We start from the raw sequence: 20424 nt of genomic DNA, 5'->3' as shown, positions 1-20424 counted from the left end.
ATTCATTTATGGATGTCTTAATTAAGAATCTCATATTTTTAAAACAAGTTTAAATTTTTGGACTTTAGTTGTATATTAAGAAAAAAAATGAAAAAAAATTATTTTTTTTAAAGGTGAGTCAACCCGTTTAACCCACCAACTCGTGGTTAGCCGGGCCGGGTTCAATTTTTTTGAGCTCACTAATAAATGAGTCGGGTTAGGTTAGCCCACCAAATGGCCAACCCGTGGTGGGCCGGGCCGGGTAGCCCGTTTTGACATCTCTAGGTTTAAGAATATTAAGTAAAGTTGATTTAGTAAAAAATTTGTTTATATTTAAATTAAAAATAGAATTTATTTTTTTTGGCTTAAATATAAGTCTAAAGAAGAAGTAGTAGGGATAACTTAATACTCTGCAGATCTATATATAAATAAAAAATGTTTAAACTATAATTATAGTGATTAAAAAAGATAAATATAAGAACTAATAAAATATATTTTAAACTATAGAGAGTAAAAAGTAAACATTTCTTTTATATAATTATTATATATTAAATTAGACATTTAAAATTAATAAGGCGTTGGTCTAAATAGTATTAGATTTGGTCCCCTTAAGTAAAGTCTTCACTTCCGGTTTGATGTCATATAAGATAATCAATCAAATTTTTTTTGTGAAAATTAGCCATTAAGAAAATCGATAAATATGTTATAATCCAGTTAAAAAAAATAGATTTCTTAAAAAAAATATATCTTTAGAAATTTTATGGTTGAAAACAATCAAAATTCACTCATTTATTTAATGAACTGATATAAATAAAAAAGTTTTTAAATTGAAATTATTTGTGAATAAATTTTTTTATTATTTACCGAGTACTTAATAAATACATTCATACTAAAAATAAAATAAAATAAAATAAAAAATATATTTTATTTATTCCTAAAAATGACTTAAATTTAAAGATAAAATTTTAATGAAGAAAATAAGACTTTTACAAACAAACATCTACACTTTCCATTTAAACCTTAACTATTGAAAATTGATAACAGGTAAATGGTGTGAATATAAAATAGAATAAATAAAATAATACTTATCTAACTGATAGATAAACACACATAATCTTTGAAAGTGGGTTCTCAGTAATAAATATTTCTGAGAATACTAAAAAGAATACTTAGAATTTAAAGTTTTTCACTCTATTAATTAAATAAATAGATATCATGTGACTTTTTAACCATGTTTAAACATTCCTTTTGGAGTGAGAGTTATAATTTCTCATCTCTTCATGAAAACTTGTCATATAAGATCGGATATAAATTCTCTTCCCAATGTGAGTATTTAATAATTATTATATTGGTAATATATTAATTAAATAAGGAGATAAAAAAAGAAGAAAAAAAAAAGTGGAAGCAAAAGAGGTAACAACATACTCTGGCAACTGATAGAGAAGTAGTGTATCTCAGTTGTTACAGACTGAAAGAGAAAGTAACTCTCTGAAAAACCCAACACACTTCGTCTCATGAAATCATCCGACACGACACAGCTCACAACACAAACCAACAGCTGTGAATGAAACCCTTTGTCTCACTCTCAGAACCCCCACTCTCAATTCACATCATACCCACAACCAATTCAACTTAAATCTCTCGATTCTCTCACCCGGGCACCGTTAAATTTTTCATCTTGCTCGCAAAAATCCATCTGGGTCCTCACCATGATGCACGCCAAGACCGATTCCGACGTCACGAGCATGGACACGTCGTCGTCGCCGAAACGCGCCGTTTACTACGTGCAGAGTCCGTCGCGGGACTCCCACGACGGCGACAACAAGTCCTCGACGACGATGCCGGCGCCAAACAGCCCCGTGGAGTCGCCGTCGCGCCACTCCTACGGCCACCACTCTAGGGCTTCTTCCTCCAGCAGGGTGTCGGGGTACTACCAGAGCAACAAAGGCACACGCAAGGGCGGCGACGGAGGGTGGCCGGAGGGCAAGGTGATCGAGGAAGAGGGAGGGTACGATGAGGAGAGAGAAGGGTTATCGAGAAGGACTCAGATCTTCGTTGCTGTTGTTGGGTTTGTTTTGATTTTTGCTGTGTTTTGTTTGATCATTGCTGGGGCTGCTAGGCCTTACAAAGTTCGGATCACTGTTAAGGTAATGTTTTTTATTTTTTTTTTAAATGTTGGAGAATGTTGCAACTTGCTTCACTTTGGCTTTTTAAATTCAATAAACAAAAATCGTGGTTGACTTTGAAGGTGTATATAATTGTATATTATATTGTCTAGTTGCTTTGTTTTTTCATAGAACAAAGATTTTTAAATATGTTCTGATCCAAGTATAAAAGAGTTGTTTTTTTTTTTTACTGAAAATAAAGAATTTTTCCTAAGTAGAGATATCGAATCAGACTTTTAGTGTTTTTGTAATGTAGTTAGAAGGAGATGATTATTGTCTGTAATTGTAGAGATAATTAGGCCTGTACCAACAAGAGTTGAGTTGAGTGTGGCCGATGGGGCTAGTAATTCGCAGTATGGCGAACTAAGATTCGAGTCTCTGCGAGAAAGGTACTTACATTTAATGTTTGACTGTGTCTCAAACAGGATTGTTTCCGATGAGGATGCATGGGAGGAAAAAAAAAAGAGGGAGAGGGAGATTTTAGCCTCTTGGATTTAAGATGATGTCTGGGACAGGGGAATATTGAATCTGACACTCATGTGGCGTGATTTGAGACAAGACTTGATGGTTAAAAGGCATAGCCTCATAGTCATAGATGACAGGATTATTTGGGATGGTAATATGCAGTTTGACCAACATGTGGGCATTTTTATGCACTTTGCACATCTGATTAATAATCACATTTCAAAAAAAAAAAAATGGTCATTGTTTGAGTTCACAATCTTGCAAGCTGAAGCTGTGCCTCCTTATTGAATTTATTTATTTATTCATTTTCCAACTTTTCACAAGTTTTTTCAGCTGACAATTTAGAATTGCTTGCTTCACACATGATAATAATAGGTGTCTTCTTGAAACTACGTTGGCTATATATATCCATGTGAAGAGAGAAAAAAAAAATTCAATTTTCTTTGGAACTCAAAATAGCATGCTTTTGTTATCCATCTCCATTTCTGTACTATACATTTATTAATGAACTTTCAAGGTCACCTAATGATTCTTTTCTTCCAGAGTTTGACAGTACACAACTTCTACTTCGGAGAAGGGGCGGACATGACAGGAGTTCCATCCAAGATGCTGACAGTAAATTGTTCAGTGAGAATGACAGTGCATAACCCCGCAACGTTTTTCGGCATTCATGTCAGCTCTAAGGCTGTGGATCTTATGTATTCTGAAATTGCAGTTGCAACTGGTGAGGTAAGAATTTAACTTCAATATCCAACACCAACCACTACTCTTTGATTTAGAAGGATTGGTTCAAGGGTAATGTTTGATTTTTGCTTCTGGTGTTAATAATGTTAACATACACAATCCTGCAGCTGGAGACGTATTATCAACCGAGAAAGAGCCGGCGCACGGTGTCAGTGAACATGCAAGGAAGCAAGGTTCCTTTGTATGGTGCTGGTGCCAGTTTAACTGGTTTGGTCGACAATGGAAAAATACCAATGACTCTTGTGTTTGAGGTTAGATCGCGAGGGAATGTTGTTGGGAAGTTGGTGAGGTCCAAACATCGAAGGCATGTGTCTTGCACAGTGGCTATTGATTCCCACAACAACCAACCCATAAAACTTAAAGAGAATGCATGCACATACAATTGAGTGGTTTTTGGTCTAGCAGCAATCAGTTTCTTGTGTGCCATTTCAATTCATTTAGCTGGCTTGAGATTTCCCGTGAGACAGATAAAATAGGGAAAGGAATATTTCTATAGAGTTAATATTGTTCAAGTTATACAAGTACAATTTTGGGGACATGAGAATTGAAAATTGGTTTAATGTAATGGTATAATATGTTTCCCCTTCCTCCTACTTATTACCATGTGCTATTTCTGCTATTGATACTGTCTTGCCTTGACTCATGGTTTTTCTCTTTCTGATTTTAAAACCAAAGAGGAACTTGATTGGCATGTGGATGAATTAACGATAGTTAAATATCTACTTTTAATATTATATATATAATATAGCAAGCAATAAAGATTGTAAAGTTAGGTTAGATTAAAAGTTAAAAGTATCTCATTTTTTTTTTAAATTTTTTTCTTTCCTTTTCACTTTCACAAACAAAATTAATGTTTAAATTAGCTGGGTCGATTTTTAATTTTTATTAGTCTTAGTAGTCTACTTAATTTGTGTTTCAATAAATTAAAAAAAATGTTAAATTAGAATGAAACAATAGTATTATATGATTCAAAAAAAATAATCAGGGATTAAATAAAACCAATTCATAATGGATCTTTATAGACTGACATCAAGTTTTTATTTGTTAAAAAGATATTTTGATTTAATTAAAAATAAAAAATTGAATAACTGAATTTTTTTCTACCCGTTGATCAGTTTTCTTATTAACGAATTTTTTTAGTTGAATAGATTAAACACTTAACTGGTTTATTATTTTTTTCTTGTGTGATCAACTGGTCTAAATTGATATTTTTTAATCAACGTTTTTATCCTGCGGTATATTAAGTGAGAAAGCGAGAAGACAAGCAAAGTGAAACATTAAGCAGTCAACACACATGTAGATAGATGTCGAACCAGACTGGCTGGAAGAATTTCAATCTTAAATTGAATAATCCACCAATTTAGTCTTTCAAGTTCAATTACTCTGCAATTTGATGAATTTTTCAATACTTGAAAGACTATTATTAAGACTGTTTACATATATATATATATATATATATATATATATATATATATATATATATATATATATATATATCTTCTTTAAGAATCATTCAGTAAAAAAGTAGGCAATACTTCGTATATGAAATTAAGGTGTATGGTTGTGTTGAATTGAAATGTTTGCAACAACCTGAATTTTGCCATAATCTATCCTAAAAGATATCCCTTTTATTAACTGTTTTACTCTCAACTGTTGACAAACTATTATATTCTTTTATTATTAAAAAATAATATTTTTAACAAATTCAAAATTTAAATTTAAGACCTTAAAACACAAACTACAACACCAATTAAATCAACATATTTTTATTATAATTTTAATAGAGACAGGAAGTGTTTAATTCTATTTCGTATAATGGCAGAAACTCCAGAAAAAGAAAGAAAAAAAATTGTTGCTTTGTTTAATATTTTCTAGGCCATAGGTATTATTTTATCTAGCTGTCTAGAGGGTCGAAGGAATAAAAAGCGTAGTAATGAATATTGTTCCCCAAGAGTTGGAGTAAAAAATATGTTCTCACCACTTTAAAACAGTTCGACAAATCTGAATTAAAGATATTGAGAAGAAAAAGAAAACAAAACCGATAAACCACCGAATACAGCAGAGTCAAAAAGTTTTCCAATGCATTGACATATTGTGAAGATTCAGGAACTAATCTCTCAATATCTAATGGAAGCTAATATTACATAATGAAGTACATGAAACAGCCACAGGCCACAGCTAATACATTCCCCCAATTCTGTCTCGTCCCATGCCACGCCTATCATCTCTTGCACGGTTCATGAACGTATCCCGGCGATAGTCTTTTGGTGGTGGGCCACCTCTTATTGGAGAGCGGCTTCTTTCTCTCACATCACGAGCCCACCGGCCACCGCGATGGTGGGGAAGGGATGGCAAAAGAGGTGCAGGGGGTGACAGTGGTCTCCTCTCAAATCCTTTCCTTTCATCAGAGAAACCATCTCTTCCACGGTCTCTACTATCCCAGTCCAGTGGGGGTGGCCTGTCAAACTTGTTTCTCCCCCTGTAAGCATCTTCTATGTAATCGATTCGCTCTCTACGCACATGGGGATCCGGAAACCTGCCTTCGTGTCTGAGGGGTGGGAGAGCAGCAGACCCATACTCTCTAGGGCCATCCCTTGCCAACCCACGAGGAGGAGATCTATAGCCATTTAATGGCCTTTCAGGAGAGCGGTCAATCGGAGGTCCAAGATAGCGTCTAGGAGGAGCATGGAGCGGTGGAGGAGCGGGATAAGCCCTCCGAGGACTTCTAGCAGGTGCATGTGCAGGTGCATTGCGAGACCTATTACAGCTGTTACAATGGTCCCGCCTTGCAAAGTTAAGATTACCACACCTGCAAGATAGTACAGATAAAGAATATGATCTCCACAAAATGATCTTAGCTGTTTGGATGTTTAACAACCTGAACTCTCAATTTTAAAACTTTGGGCTAATTAAAAGATAGGCAGGAGCAACAACTAAATTCCAATGAAAATGTAAGTCTGATCACAATAAGAAAGACTTGCACTTACAAGGGATCAGGACAAAACCAATCTCCCTCCCTAGGACGCACATTGGGGTTATTTCTACCGTTACCTTCCCCTCTAGCAAGTCCAGAAACAAAGCCAGGCCCATCAAAAGCTCTACCCATTGGCCTGCCACCTACTCTACCTCGACCATATGGGGGTGAAGGGTCTCGATATCTTCCAGGATCTCTCCCACCACCATATCCCCGGCTTCTTGACAAGTGATTATAATCAGAATTAAAACGGTGATCTGCATCTCTACGGTGAATTGGAGATGAAGAACCTGCACGAATTCTATATCCTGGGAAAACAAAGACAATGAAGTTTGAAAATAAGTGACTTACAGGAAGCGAGGGAAAATTCAGCATTGCAATCTACAGTAGAATCCAATAATATTGTGATCATGCAACTGTCATATAATCAGATTGACATTCCAAAGGGAAGGTTACCACCACACAGGGCTTTTCCTCCTTATGATTACAAAAATTAAAAAGTGTGCAGAGCGCAAGCAGTTTACATGACAACACCTTCATGTCACTTGCCAAACACCTGATCCATATTACCATAAAGTAAACAAGTTCTATGAGCAAGGTTTTCCACTAATAAGTTGCCTCCTTTATATCCTTGATACCAATTCTTTCCATCTCTGAATGCTACCACAATATAGTTAAAACTACAAATCATTTAACCTAACAATCTGAAATATCAAATCCAAATTCATTTTTAAGAGCAACGGCAACCTAGGAACTTGAGTATAAAATAGGAACCAAGTTCAAAACCCGGTTATGAGCATTCACTACCCCTACTAAAAACTAATCCAACATGACAAAGAATAGACCAATGTCATTTCACCCTTCTGAAAGCAATCAGATCCGGGAGCACAAGATCAAAATGTATATGCCACAAGGAACTAACCACCAACAAACACCACCGACCCACAAAAAATCCCAAACTTCAACTTGTGGGACTCATTTTGGAACTACCTCTGATAGTATGCTATGACAGCCAAAGGTAGATTCGAGCAATATAGTTCACCAATTTGCAGAAACCATACAAAGGAATGGCCCAGGCAGATAAACCCCTTTGAAGCCATGTACAACAATGTCAACAACCAATTCACCTTTTTTTGGGATATACTATGCCCCCGAGTAACTTTGAGACAACAGGAGAAAGAAATCAGACATGAAGGGCATTCCTCCATGTTAAGAAGATACGCATCCCCTTTCTGTGCCATATCGGTGTCCCAGTCAAATGCATCAACATGAAAAACATTATGGATTCAGGAGAGAAGCTACGCAACAATTTGATAACAGAAGTTCCTAAATTTCACTTGTGGGATTACTACTCTGGAAAACAGCCTTCCATGTTGTAAATAAAGAACCATCAGAATCATCCCTAATCAACCAACCAAAGAAGAAAAACCATAGAAACTAAAATGACAACCACCAGCCAAAAAAATCATCACAAGGACTATGTTCCAAAAGTTACCCAGTATCTGGAATTGAAATAACCAGGAGTTCAATATCAAAATAACCAAATATAACCAACAACTCTATGAAGTTATCATCAGTAAAGCATTATCTTTCCAAAATGTCAGGTCAGCTTCCGCAAAAGTGGTTAATTAGAAATTCACCCACCCACAAACAAATCTTGCGGCAGAAGCTAGAAATACCAGCCAGGCATTGGTTATAACCACATGTTATTCACCGAAAACAAATTGTAACGGTCAGTGTCTGTCCCCGACAAATCCTGTAACCGTATAGATGTTCTAGCACATTCCCCACACTGTAGCATTTATGACAATAACTTCAAATTGCATTAAACTTGACATTGTATTAACTTTCACAAATATCCCAAACCAAACATATGACCGTGACTCTGCAAAATGAGAATCCATGCAACAGATTCTGCGCTGCAAAAGCCCCCACAAAACTATTTCCATCATCCAACTCATTTATTAACCCTTTTAAATAAAAAAAAATCCCAGAACATGATCCAAAGCTGAGTTCATGGTAACATGCCTTCCTCAAGGCCCAAGATCTTGCAGGCAACATCAAAGCTGTAACACATAAATGCAAAGTTTATTGACTGTTGACACTCCATAATCGATAGGAGAGCCAAATGTGTGGCATTTACATAATGAATACACAGCAGATCTAGCAAAACCCACAGCTGTATACTTAAAATCAGTCAAAAGCGAAAAAGACAAATAATTCATTAACCGGAAAATCATATATCGCCAAACCCTAAATAAATCGAATACAGAAAATTTAAGTAATCAATTCTACTTGAAAATTATGCTTTCACCCATTTATACTTCAATCACGTTTGTTTCTGGGGAAATAATCACCTATTTTACACAAATTCTCACAGGAAAGTTAGCTGTCTCAAAAATAAACTAAACAAGCACTTCAAAACTTAAAACTATGGGCTGCAAATGCATCTCCAATCGTTCTCACGTTTTGTTGCTATCAACGAACAAATGACTAAATTATCGTGATATAGATAGTCAAGTTGATAACACCAAAAAATCCAACGAGGTTCAAGTCTTTCAGATGCAGCAGAAAGTGAAAACAAACGAAACATATAACTTCAAAATCAAACAAGCCACAAGCAAACTCGCCAAACTTCATACCGTTTTACACCGCACGCGTCCCCAATCTATTTTCCATAAACCAATTCAATAACAACAAGGCACACCAACACATCGATATTCAGAAACGAGAAATTGAAAAACCTAACTCAAGCATCGGCGTCATTAACAGAGATGAGAGACGAAACAAACCAGGCTCATCGGGATACCGGTCGGAGCGGGAATACGGAGGGGGAGGATCGCGGTGGAGCTCGCCGGGCTCGAAGTCGGCGGCGCGGGCACCGGCGGCGGCCTCGGTGTGGGAGGGGCGGACGACGAGGCTGCTGAGAAGAGGCTGGTGGTGATGCGGCGGCGGTTGTTCCTTGTCCCTGGACGAAGCCATGATAACGCTTTGCAAAGAAGAAAATGGATTTTTTGGATTCTGATCCAACTGATTCGTTACAGCACCATATAAACCCTAGAATAGATGCAATCATGCAAACATGGCGTTTTTACTTTTATTTTCAGGAACGACAGCGACTCTTTAATTATGACGCACCAGTTTATTTCATTTTTAGCCTTAAATTTATTAGATATTATAATTTTGGCCCACATCACTTTAGAGTTTAGACATGACATGACACGCCACAACTGGGACTTCGTTTTGCTAATCTGGTCTCCGTAAAACCCTCAGTTTTTTTATTTATTTAATTTTTTTTTAATTAATTAAAACTGTCCTTTCGACCGACTTAACTGCATTGAGGTTTGTGTTCGTTTAAAAGAAACACATTTACATATTTAAAATTTATTTTTATTCTATCTTGCTTTTATTGGTTCGAATAAACTTGCTTAGAATCTATAACACTTTTTTAACAATGTTCATTTACTTATATACCGGAATTTTTAACTTTATACAATACAGTTAAATGTTTATTATATAATTTAAATTTAAAATAAATTATATATAAATAAATATTATATTTAAATATATAAATCATATTTAAAATTTAAATAAATAGATATTTTAAATATAAAATATATTTTAGATTAATGATAAATAATTTATATTATAGTATAAAATTATTTTATTCATTGATAAATTTATTTTAAAAATATTAAAATTTAATTCATAAATAATTATGAAATAAAAATTAAATTAAATTAAATTTAAAATTTAAAAAATTCTAAAATCTATCTCGAGAAAAGCCTCCAAAATAGAATAAAATGGTAGTGTTTTTATTTTTTTTTCTACTTTCTCTTTTCATCCATTTCTTCTATGTTAGAAATTTTATTTCTAATAATTAATGTGGGCTACATACATTATTTGTAGTATTTATATTAGTTATTTACATTTAGTTGAACTCAATAAAAGTGATCTAATTTTAGTGAGTCTTCAGACTATCAATAGGAAAAATTGATATGAGCCCAAAAAAGTGGAAACCAGATTTGGCTCGTTAGGGGTTAATCAAGTTTAAAATCATAAAAATGGTCATGGTCTCCAATATGCCAAATCAAAAACACATGTTTCTCTGTCTTCCCATCAGAAGAGGAATATCAAGTCCTGTTAAGAAATCCAATGATTTGGCTGAGAAAGATCATTGCATCAAAAAACTATTCCGCTGCAACCTTTTTGATCAACATCAATAGATACATGTATGTGTTACTAACCTTAACGCTGTAATCTGAGACAACGGTTCTTAATATTGATTAATGAAAAATTTCTATTTGGCTTAAGAAATTTATCCCAACAAGTGGTATCAAAGTTGTCGTTGTTGTTATGTTATGGGGTTTTAAAGCGTATTATTACAATTTTTTTTGTTATAGAAATTGAATGAATCAATCTTTGATTTATGCTTTGTTTACATGATTTGATTCATATATTGGATATAGTTTTTCTATTTTTTTTTCATTGACAGTATGTGTATTTAAATGCGTTGGTCGTATGATAGTTTCAATTTGGTTTAATTGGTTATATGGATATAAGGATCGATTAAAAATTAAATTTTTATTAATATTAGCGGGATTAATTAAAGAGATTTTTTTTAATTATTGCATTTTTTGATTCTGATTCTTATATCTCTCAACCTGATATTATGCTCAAATTTGAATTGATATTTTTAAAATTCGTGGATGCTGCATGTTTATGTATTTATGTTCAAACTCAAGAAAAAAATTAATTTTTTTAATATCAAATTTGAGTGTGAATTTTGGCAGATTATAGACCCTCTTTATTAATTAATTATTTAGTAATTTTTAATTAAATTAATTGATGTAATATATTGTTAAAACAATTCCTATTATAGAAATTAATTTAATTAAAAATTACAATAGATGTTAGTATGAGATTATTTATGCAATTTGTGTTCATCCCAAAGGAAGACACAATTTGGCCAAATAATAACATGTTTGTGATGATAAATATGTGACAATTATAAAGTTACAATCATGTGAATAATAGTCGGTCCAAAGAAAGACTATTATTTGACAGAATTAATTGTCAATATTTGATCGTTGTATTGAGAGTACGACTTACAAATTAATTTGTATGTCCAAAGACAAAGAATTAATGTTGTGCTCAGTATCTTATAATGGGTTTATTATGTAAATAAATTGCGTATTTTTATTTTATTTTATTTTATTTTATTTTTTTATTTTACTTTGTGAGCATGTAATTATTTGTATCTATGTTTTATTATAATTGTTGTTACTACTTACTAGTGTTGTTAACTTGTCTTCTTAAATTAATTGTATCTCCATGTTTAATGGGATAAACTTTAAGGCTTGAAAGGAAGCAGTTGAGATAATTCTTGGCTGCATGGATCTTGATCTTACACTTCGGGTTGAGAAATCTACTCCAACTCAGGAAAACCCGGATGAGGATAAGGTTGAAAAGTGGGAACGCTCAAATCGAATGTGTTTGATGATCATGAAGCGATCTGTTCTAGAAGTTTTTCGGGGCTAAATTTTTAAGAGCCACAACGCTAAAGGTTTCCTTGATGTTGTTGAGCAATATTTCACCTGTAATGAGAAAACTGATGCAAGCAGTTTTCTTGCTAAACTTATCTCAATGAGATACAAAGGTAAAGGAAATATAAGGGAGTACATTATGAAAATGTCTAATCTCGCATCAAAACTAAAAACACTAAAGTTAGAGTTGTCTGATGACTTGCTCGTGCATCTAGTTTTGATTTTCCTTCCTACACACTTTAGGTAGTTCAAGGTGAGTTGTAATACTCAGAAAGATAAATGGACCTTGAATGAACTGATTTCTCACTATGTGAAAAATGAGGAAAGACAATAAAGAAAAAAGACTGAAAGTGCTCATTTAACGTCAAGCTCTCAGAATAGGAAAGAAAAGAATAATAAAGATGTTGCAGAAAGGACTTCTCAGCAAAAGAAAATAAAAAATGATGAGAATACACCTACTTGCTTTTTCTGCAAGAAGCTTGGGCACATGAAGAAAAAGTGTCCCAAGTACGTCTCTTGGCGTGTAAAGAAAGGTAATTTTCTCTCTTTTGTTTGTTCTGAAGTTAATTTAGCTTTTGTACCACATGATACTTGGTGGGTAGATTCTGGTGCTACTACTCACATTAGTGTATCCATGTAGGGTTGCCTTTGGAGCCGATCGCTAAGTGATAATGAAAGATTTATCTATGTGGGTGATGGCAACAAGGCCACAATGGAGGCTATTAGAACATTTAGATTATAGTTAAAAACTGAATTTCATTTAAATTTATTTTAGACTTTTGTTGTACCGTCTTTTATGGATAATTTAATTTCTATTTCTAGTTTTAGACAAATTTGGTTTTACTTGTTCATTTGGAAATAATAAATTTAACCTCTATCAAAATTCAAATATTGTTGGTTCTGGTTCTTTAATTGATAATCTATATTTATTAGATGTAGTTAGTTCCAATAAAGTAAATTTTCACATTGATTCTCATGGTACGAAACATAAAATAAATGAGAACTCAGCCACCTTATGGCATAAGCGTTTAGGCCATATCTCTGAATAGAGAATTCAGAGGCCTGTGTCGAATGAGATTCTTGAACCCTTAGACTGGTCAGACTTTGAGGTTTGCGTTGAATGTATTAAGGGTAAACAAACAAATTCTAGAAAATAAGGTGCCGAAATGGCTAAGGACGTTTTGGAATTAATTAATTCACACAAATATTTGTGGACCATTCCCTATGGCATCTTGGAATAGGCAACAATATTTTATTACGTTCATAAATTATTATTCAAGGTATGGCTACCTATTTTTAATTCACGAGAAGTCTCGATCCCTATACGTTTTCAAATCTTTTAAAGTTGAAGTTGAGCTTCAACTTGGAAAGAAAATTAAGGCCGTCAAATCTGATCGTGATGATGAATATTACGATAAATATGATGGATAAGGTGAACAACGTCCAGGGCCTTTTTCACTTTTCCTAAGGGAATGTGACATCGTTCCTCAGTATACTATGTATAAGAAACCAATCATGAACGATGTTGCAGAACGTAGAAATAAAACTCTTAAGGATATGGTGAGAAGTATGATTAGTCATTATTCTTTATTAGAGTCATTGTGGGGAGAAACGCTTAAGATGCAGTTTATATCCTAAATAAGGTACCAAGTAAAGTAGTCAACAAAACTCCTTATGAGATATGGGCTAGTAAAAGGCCAAGTCTAAAGCATTTACACTTCTGGGTTTGTTTAGCTGAAGCGCGTCCTTATAGGCTTCATGAAAGCAAGCTGAAATCAAGGATTGTTAGCTGTTATTTTGTTGGTTATCCTGAACGCTCTCGAGACTATATATTTTACAATCCCACTACTAGATCATGCTTTGAGATGGGGAATACGAGATTCCTTGAGGATGTTGAGTTTGGGAAGGAAGAGAACATAAGAAATGTTGTCTTTAAGGAAGAACCTATCATTAACAGTGATCAAGTCCTCGTGCCTATTACTATTCCAGTACCTATCCCGGTAATAGGTGACAATCATGGAGTTATTCCTGACATTGTCCCAACACAAGATAATATTGAGGTTCTCCCTCAAATACCCATATAACAAGCTCAACAACCTCAAGAAGTGTCATTAAGGATATCTATTAGAGAAAGGAGAAGTGCAAATCCAAATGATTACATTATGTTTCTCCAAGAACATGAGGATGACATTTGTTTAACAGAGGATGATCCAATCAACTTCTGTCAAGCTATGCACAATTCTAACTCTCAAAAGTGGATTGATGCCATGAAGGATGAGATAAAATCTATGCGAGACAATGATGTTTGGAATCTCGTTGAATTACCTGAAGGTGTGAAACCTATTGATTGTAAATGGATATTTAAAATTAATAGGGATCCAAAAGGTAATATCGAGAGATATAAGGCTCATTTAGTTGCTAAAGGTTTCACTCAAAAGGAAGACATTGATTACAAAAAAAATATTTTCTCCGGTTTCTTCAAATGATTCTTTTAGAATAATAATGACACTCATAACTCATTATGATTTAGAGCTCCATCAGATGAATGTTAAAACTGCGTTTCTAAATGGTGACATTGAAGAAACTATTTATATAATGCAACCAGAAAATTTTGTGTCTGTGACTCAAAGTCTATGGTATGCAAACTAAAGAAATCTATCTATGGTCTCAAACAAGCTTCTCGTCAATAGTATCAAAAGTTCCATCAAATTATTACCTCATATGATTTTAAGACAAATATAGTTGATAATTGTGTTTATCATAAATTTAGTGAGAGAAAATATATATTCTTGGTCTTATATGTCGATGATATACTGCTTGCTAGCAGCTACATTTATTGTGAATAATTTAATCATATAAATTTAATTAAGCATATTTATTAATACATTTGTTAATAAAATTGATTTATGATGGATGTAAAAAAAATATTTGAATTATTTAAAGTTTAAACATATATTTTTTTTTATATAATGAGCGAGTTTTAATTTTAATTGTTACAGAAAAATTTCTTAGATCTTTTATCTCTCGAAATATCAAATCATTATTTCTGTCTTTTTTTATTTATTAAAATTATGTTGGAACTCGATTGATTTTAGTGAGAGTTTTTGCAGGTGACTATCACTTTTGATGGTCTATTTACTATTCTGTAACCTGTCGATTAAAATTATGTAGTAGGCAACTGAGATCATACAACAATTCTTATACATACATATATAAATAAATAGTTACTAATAATAATATAATTAATAATTTCTTTCATAATTATGTTTCTCAAGATTTTTTTTTTGAGAAATGAATCCTCAAGTTTGAGTGTGTTGAAAAATTTCAATCTATTGAAAAATATTTATACTTGTGTCTAGCCTTAAGGACACAAAATCAGACAATCATGTGTTGGAAAGATTAAGCTCCACACACCATTTGGGCTTGAAACCCAGACAATGCAAGTCATACTAACCTGATCTTGGGCTATCTATTCGGAAGGGGAATAAACATTCATCAACTTTTTCTTTTCTTCTTATATACATTTTCTTGTATTACTTTTACATTATTTAGAACTCAATTAGATAAAATTGTCTAAAATATATGAAAAAAATATTGAATATTTTTTATAAATTAAAATTAGTTTATGCATAAATCAATAAACTAACTTGTAGAAGTTTTCTTTTATTACCCTATCCAAAATTTTACTTTTAATTTTGTATAAACAAATTTTAATTTACTTGAGGCGTGTCCAAGTCCCAGCAAAGGATAAATTAGCCTTCAGGTAGTGTTTGTTTCCGGTGATGTACTGTTTACGAGCAAAGAAAGGCGAAGAAATTATGTGTTTGTTTCCCGTGATTTGGAACGAAGGAAAGGCGAAGAAAATGGAGGAGAAACACTGTTGCTGTCCTCGCACAAAAGCGAAGAAAGGAGCTGAAAGACACGTAGGATTTGTGAAAACCCAAAAATGCCCCTCCCATGCATGTGCCATGCAGCAGAGGAATCTCTGCCATGGTTCACGGACCTTCCCTGTATCCTTGTCTCATGCATGCATACTGCCACGAATCTCTGCCATTGTTAACTGCCATTTTTGAAGGCGCTTTGTCGTTGAGTGCGTTTGAAATAATATTATAAGAGAGTTGGAAGCTCTCTTTGTGGTGTGTCTTCACAGAATTTCGACGCTGGTGGTTGGTGTTGCTCACTAATTCTCCACGTTCTCCACTGGTGACTGATTCTCGACGTTACGGGGCTGGTGCGTGGCTGGTGAGTGTTGGTGGTGAGTGATTGTGGAAGGAGGTCCTCCATTGAAGGTAAGTTTGATCTAATTTGGTATATACGAAGGAGCATAATCGATTATAGTTGGCCACATGATCGATTATGGCCTTGCATAATCGATTATGGGTGAGGGATAATCGATTATGCAAGGCCATAATCGATTATGTGGCCAACCATAATCGATTATGCTGAGTATTTTCGCTGCCAGTGGAACCCAGAACGGCCCGTTCCAAAAATGCATTTTATGAGCAATATGCGACAGCAGAACGGGCCGTTGCACATTGGGAACGGGCCGTTCCACTTTTGGAATGAGTCGTTCTGGACTCATTTTCCATGCCTCATTTTCACACTCAGAACGGCCCGTTCTGGTATGAGAACGAGCTGTTCTGGGTATGAAAATGAGGCATGAAAAATGAGTCCTGAACGGCCGTTCCAGATTCGAAACGGGCCGTTCTGGCCACATTAATTTTTTTTAAATGATGGTTATTTAATACCCTTTATATATATATAATATTAATATTTAATATATAATACCTTAAACTAAATATAATTATTTAATATTAATATTTAATATATATATTTAATATATATGTATATTAAATATTAATATTTTTATGTTCTCACTTTGATATATATTAAAGTTCGGTTAATGTATTTTTAGGGTTTATATTTTCGTTTTTAATCAAATTTGATTAGAATAATAAATTTGTTATTTTGAAAAATATTCAGATGGCACACGAAAATATCGATGTTGTTAGTTTAGACAATGAAGAAATGGATAATGTTTTGGACTTGAATTTAATTACACAAATACAAAGTCAAATACAAATGCGAACCCAAGTAAGAACAATGACAATGCTTTGTCTCGTAGCTTTTGGGTTAAATATGTTGTGTACCATACGTTGTCCCACAAGTAACATTAGGGACTTCATTTCTCAAAAAGAACGTCGTAGGAATGAGTTAATGTCATACCTTATTCACACCGAACAATGTCGTGACATTATTCGCATGGGACCTGCGGCATTCATTAACTTATGTGAACGAGTAAGGGCAACTGGATTGGTCAAGGATGTCTTCCGATCAACAGTGGAAGAACAAGTGACTAAGTTCCTCCATATTATCGGACACAACGTTAAAAATCGAAGTGTTTCATTTTTTTCCATCGATCTGGGGAAACCGTTAGTCGACACTTTCATAACGTGTTGAATGCGGTCATTATGTTGGAGGGAGAAATGTTAGTTCAGCCATCAGGCAGAAATGTTCATCCTTATATCTTAAACAATAGCCGATTTTACCCGTACTTTAAGGTAATTCAGTGCCAAACTAAAGTATTACATCACATAGACGTATTTGAACATTAAAAATAAGGTATTACTATCATATTGTTTGTACTTAGGATTGTTTAGGGGCAATAGATGGAACTCATGTTCGAGTTAAAGTAGGAAGATCAGATGCCCCCCGTTTTCGTGGAAGAAAAGATTGGCCAACCCAAAACGTATTCGCAGCTTGTGATTTCGACATGAAATTCACATATGTTCTAGGAGGGTGGGAAGGAACAACATCTGATTCAAGAATATTAAAGGATGTCCTAGGTAGAGAGGATCCACTTATCATACCACAAGGTTAGTTATTATTTACTTCGTAATTAGTGTATAGTAACGTACTTACGATATTATAATGAGTATAACTTCAATGACTTTAATTAGGTAAATACTACTTGGGGATGCTGGATTTATGTTAAAAGGACAAATAATTACGCCGTATCGAGGGGTTCGATATCACCTTAAAAAGTATTCTCGAAGAGCTCCACAAAACCCAAGAGAATTGTTTAACCATCGACATACGTCACTTAGAAATGTGATTGAAAGAACATTTGGCGTCTTGAAGAAAAGATTTCCTATAATAGCTAGTGGAACAGAACCTCATTATTCGTTCGATACAATGACGAATATTGTACTAGCATGTTGCATTTTACACAATTTTCTTCGAGGCGTAGACAATGATGAATCGCTGTTAGCAGAGGTCGACCGAGAGTTGATCGAACAACCTATGGATACCATGCCGACTCAAGCTCCTGAGGATGATCATAGGGAAGGGTCAACTATATGGGATGCTATAGCATATGAAATGTGGACAAATTATACTAATAATTAGATCATGTATTTAATAATGTATTTAATAAGATGTAATGTTTTAATTGTAATAAAATATTCTGTTGGAATTTTTCATTCATAAATTTTACATATGATTATCATCATTGTGTGCCTTGTTTTTCCAATAGGTAGAAAATGAGCAGAGGAAAAACTGTTGTACCTAATTCCTCGACTACGGTCCGCGAGTTCACCAAATGGACTAATGACATGGACTTTCGTTTATTAACTGCCATGCTTGAGGAGGCTAGGTTGGGCAATCGGGTTGATGGTAGTTGGACAACCCAAGCATACAATGATATTGTTGAAGCCCTCCGATAGACTGGATTAACGGGTATCACAAAAAATAATGTTAAAAATAGACAAAAAAGTCTGAAGGATAGATGACGGGAGGTTCATGACTTGTTTAGTGGACTTAGTGGATTTGCGTGGGATGAGTCCACGAAACGGTTTACAACTGAGCCTGAAGTATGGGATGACCTGCTGCAGGTAATGTTTTAACATTCAAGTTTTATTGAATTAGTGAAACATAGTAATTATGGGTGATAATCATGGTTTTTATTTGCAGGCGAAGCCAGCTGCAGCTAAATGAAGTTTCTTCCATTAGGTACTATGACTTGATGGAAGAATTATGGGAAGTTGATCGGGCGACAGGCCATATGGCTAGGAGTGCGCGACAAGCCCGTAGAAATATCGGTATGCTAAGTGTAACAGTCGACTTGAACGATGATGTGGATGACATACCAAAGGCGACCCTTTTCAGACAGGGTTTGATACAGCATACCGGTCGCCACCACACTATGGTTCCTGTAGTCCTGTTGATGGTACTCAGTCAGTGCCATCTGCTGCATCTGGTGGTACTACTGAAACATCGTCATCTCGAGGCACAAAAAGAAAAGCCCCAATGATTGATGTGATGGATGCACAATTTGACAGACTAACTACGAGGCTCGATGCATTTACAGATTACCTTGGTCAAGGTAATGCGTTGACCCAAAGATTATCTGATATTGTTGAATGACAAGTGGTCGCCATTGAACGAAGAAACGAAATAATTAATGAGCAAGTTAATATCTTGAGGCGAACATCAACAGTTCAATATTCAGAATCAAATATTTGGGACATGTTAGTCACTATGAACTTGCAAGACGAGCAAGTTATGGTTCAGTGTTATGATTTTTTGTGTAATAATTCATCACATGTTAGGCGACTTTTTGGCTTACCCCCACATCTCCGCCTCAACCAATTGTTAAAGTTCATGGGTCAAAGTGGTTGATTTGTGATTCGTAGTTATTGTATTTTTTTATGCATTGTATGTAATGTTTTACTAATGGTTTAAACATTGTAAACTTGACCATAATGTTATAAAAGTATTTATTAATGGTCAAAGATACATTTTAATGTTATTACTTGCAATTATATTTTATGAAATATGTCTTATGTTTAACATCATATTTGTTATTGGTTATTTTATATATAATTTTCAGGTATGACATCCGGTTCAAGAAAAAGAAGTTCAAAAGAAAGAAAAGGAAAAACTCCTGCCACCTCGGACAGAGCAGCTGGTCCTAGATTACCACAAATTGAAGAAGTTCTAAATCAGACACGTTTTTTCAGCCAGCGTGATCAGATGATTAAATATGGCAAGGAATTTTACCACAGGATAGTCATTCATCCAAAGGTTATGGACTTTAGCTACTTTGCCACATCAGGGCTGTATTTTCACCACCATATAGAATATCAAGGTTTACAGCATTTTGTGGCTCTCAAATGTGATTTCTTTGAAGATCTTATTAAGGTGTTCTATTCCAACTTGAGAGTATCTGAAGCTGGTTTCCTCTATAGTGAGGTGAACAAAACAAAGATAAAAATAAAACCATCTGATTGGTTAACTCTGGCTGGTTTGAAGTATCAGGGGCACAAATTAGCATATCCAGACATCCCAGAGGAGATGCAGTTCGACCGTCACATAGCACTGACATCTATGATTAGACCAGAGCTGCAGGGCCGAAATGTCAGAAATGTAGGAAGTCTTAACATTAACGACAGACTCCTACATTATGTCTACGTCCATATATTGGCTCCCCGATCAAGTAACTTTTCCCAACTCTTGCAGGAAGACATTTTTCTGTTATGGGCCTTAAAGA

At 34.4% G+C, this 20424-nt stretch overlaps 2 protein-coding genes across 2 annotated transcripts; one reads left to right on the top strand and one right to left on the bottom strand.

Annotated features, from left to right (window-relative positions):
- Window positions 1-1371: 1371 nt before the first annotated feature.
- Window positions 1372-3974, top strand: LOC109800755 (late embryogenesis abundant protein, group 2). The gene is made up of 3 exons (XM_020361615.3): window positions 1372-2126; window positions 3153-3338; window positions 3461-3974. The coding sequence occupies exons 1-3, from the start codon at window positions 1689-1691 to the stop codon at window positions 3737-3739; spliced, it is 903 nt and encodes a 300-aa protein (XP_020217204.1). The 5' UTR covers window positions 1372-1688; the 3' UTR covers window positions 3740-3974.
- A 1333-nt stretch (window positions 3975-5307) lies between these two features.
- On the bottom strand, window positions 5308-9426 carry LOC109800224 (RNA-binding protein-like protein). The gene is made up of 3 exons (XM_020360977.3): window positions 9120-9426; window positions 6341-6635; window positions 5308-6162 (listed from the first exon to the last, which is right to left on the bottom strand). The coding sequence occupies exons 1-3, from the start codon at window positions 9307-9309 to the stop codon at window positions 5532-5534; spliced, it is 1116 nt and encodes a 371-aa protein (XP_020216566.1). The 5' UTR covers window positions 9310-9426; the 3' UTR covers window positions 5308-5531.
- Between the last annotated feature and the right edge of the window lie 10998 nt (window positions 9427-20424).

Source organism: Cajanus cajan, chromosome 1, assembly GCF_000230855.2.
Source record: "Cajanus cajan strain Asha chromosome 1, NIPB_CcT2T_4, whole genome shotgun sequence".
Lineage (NCBI taxonomy): Eukaryota > Viridiplantae > Streptophyta > Magnoliopsida > Fabales > Fabaceae > Cajanus > Cajanus cajan.
This window is presented reverse-complemented; position numbering and strand designations above follow the sequence as displayed.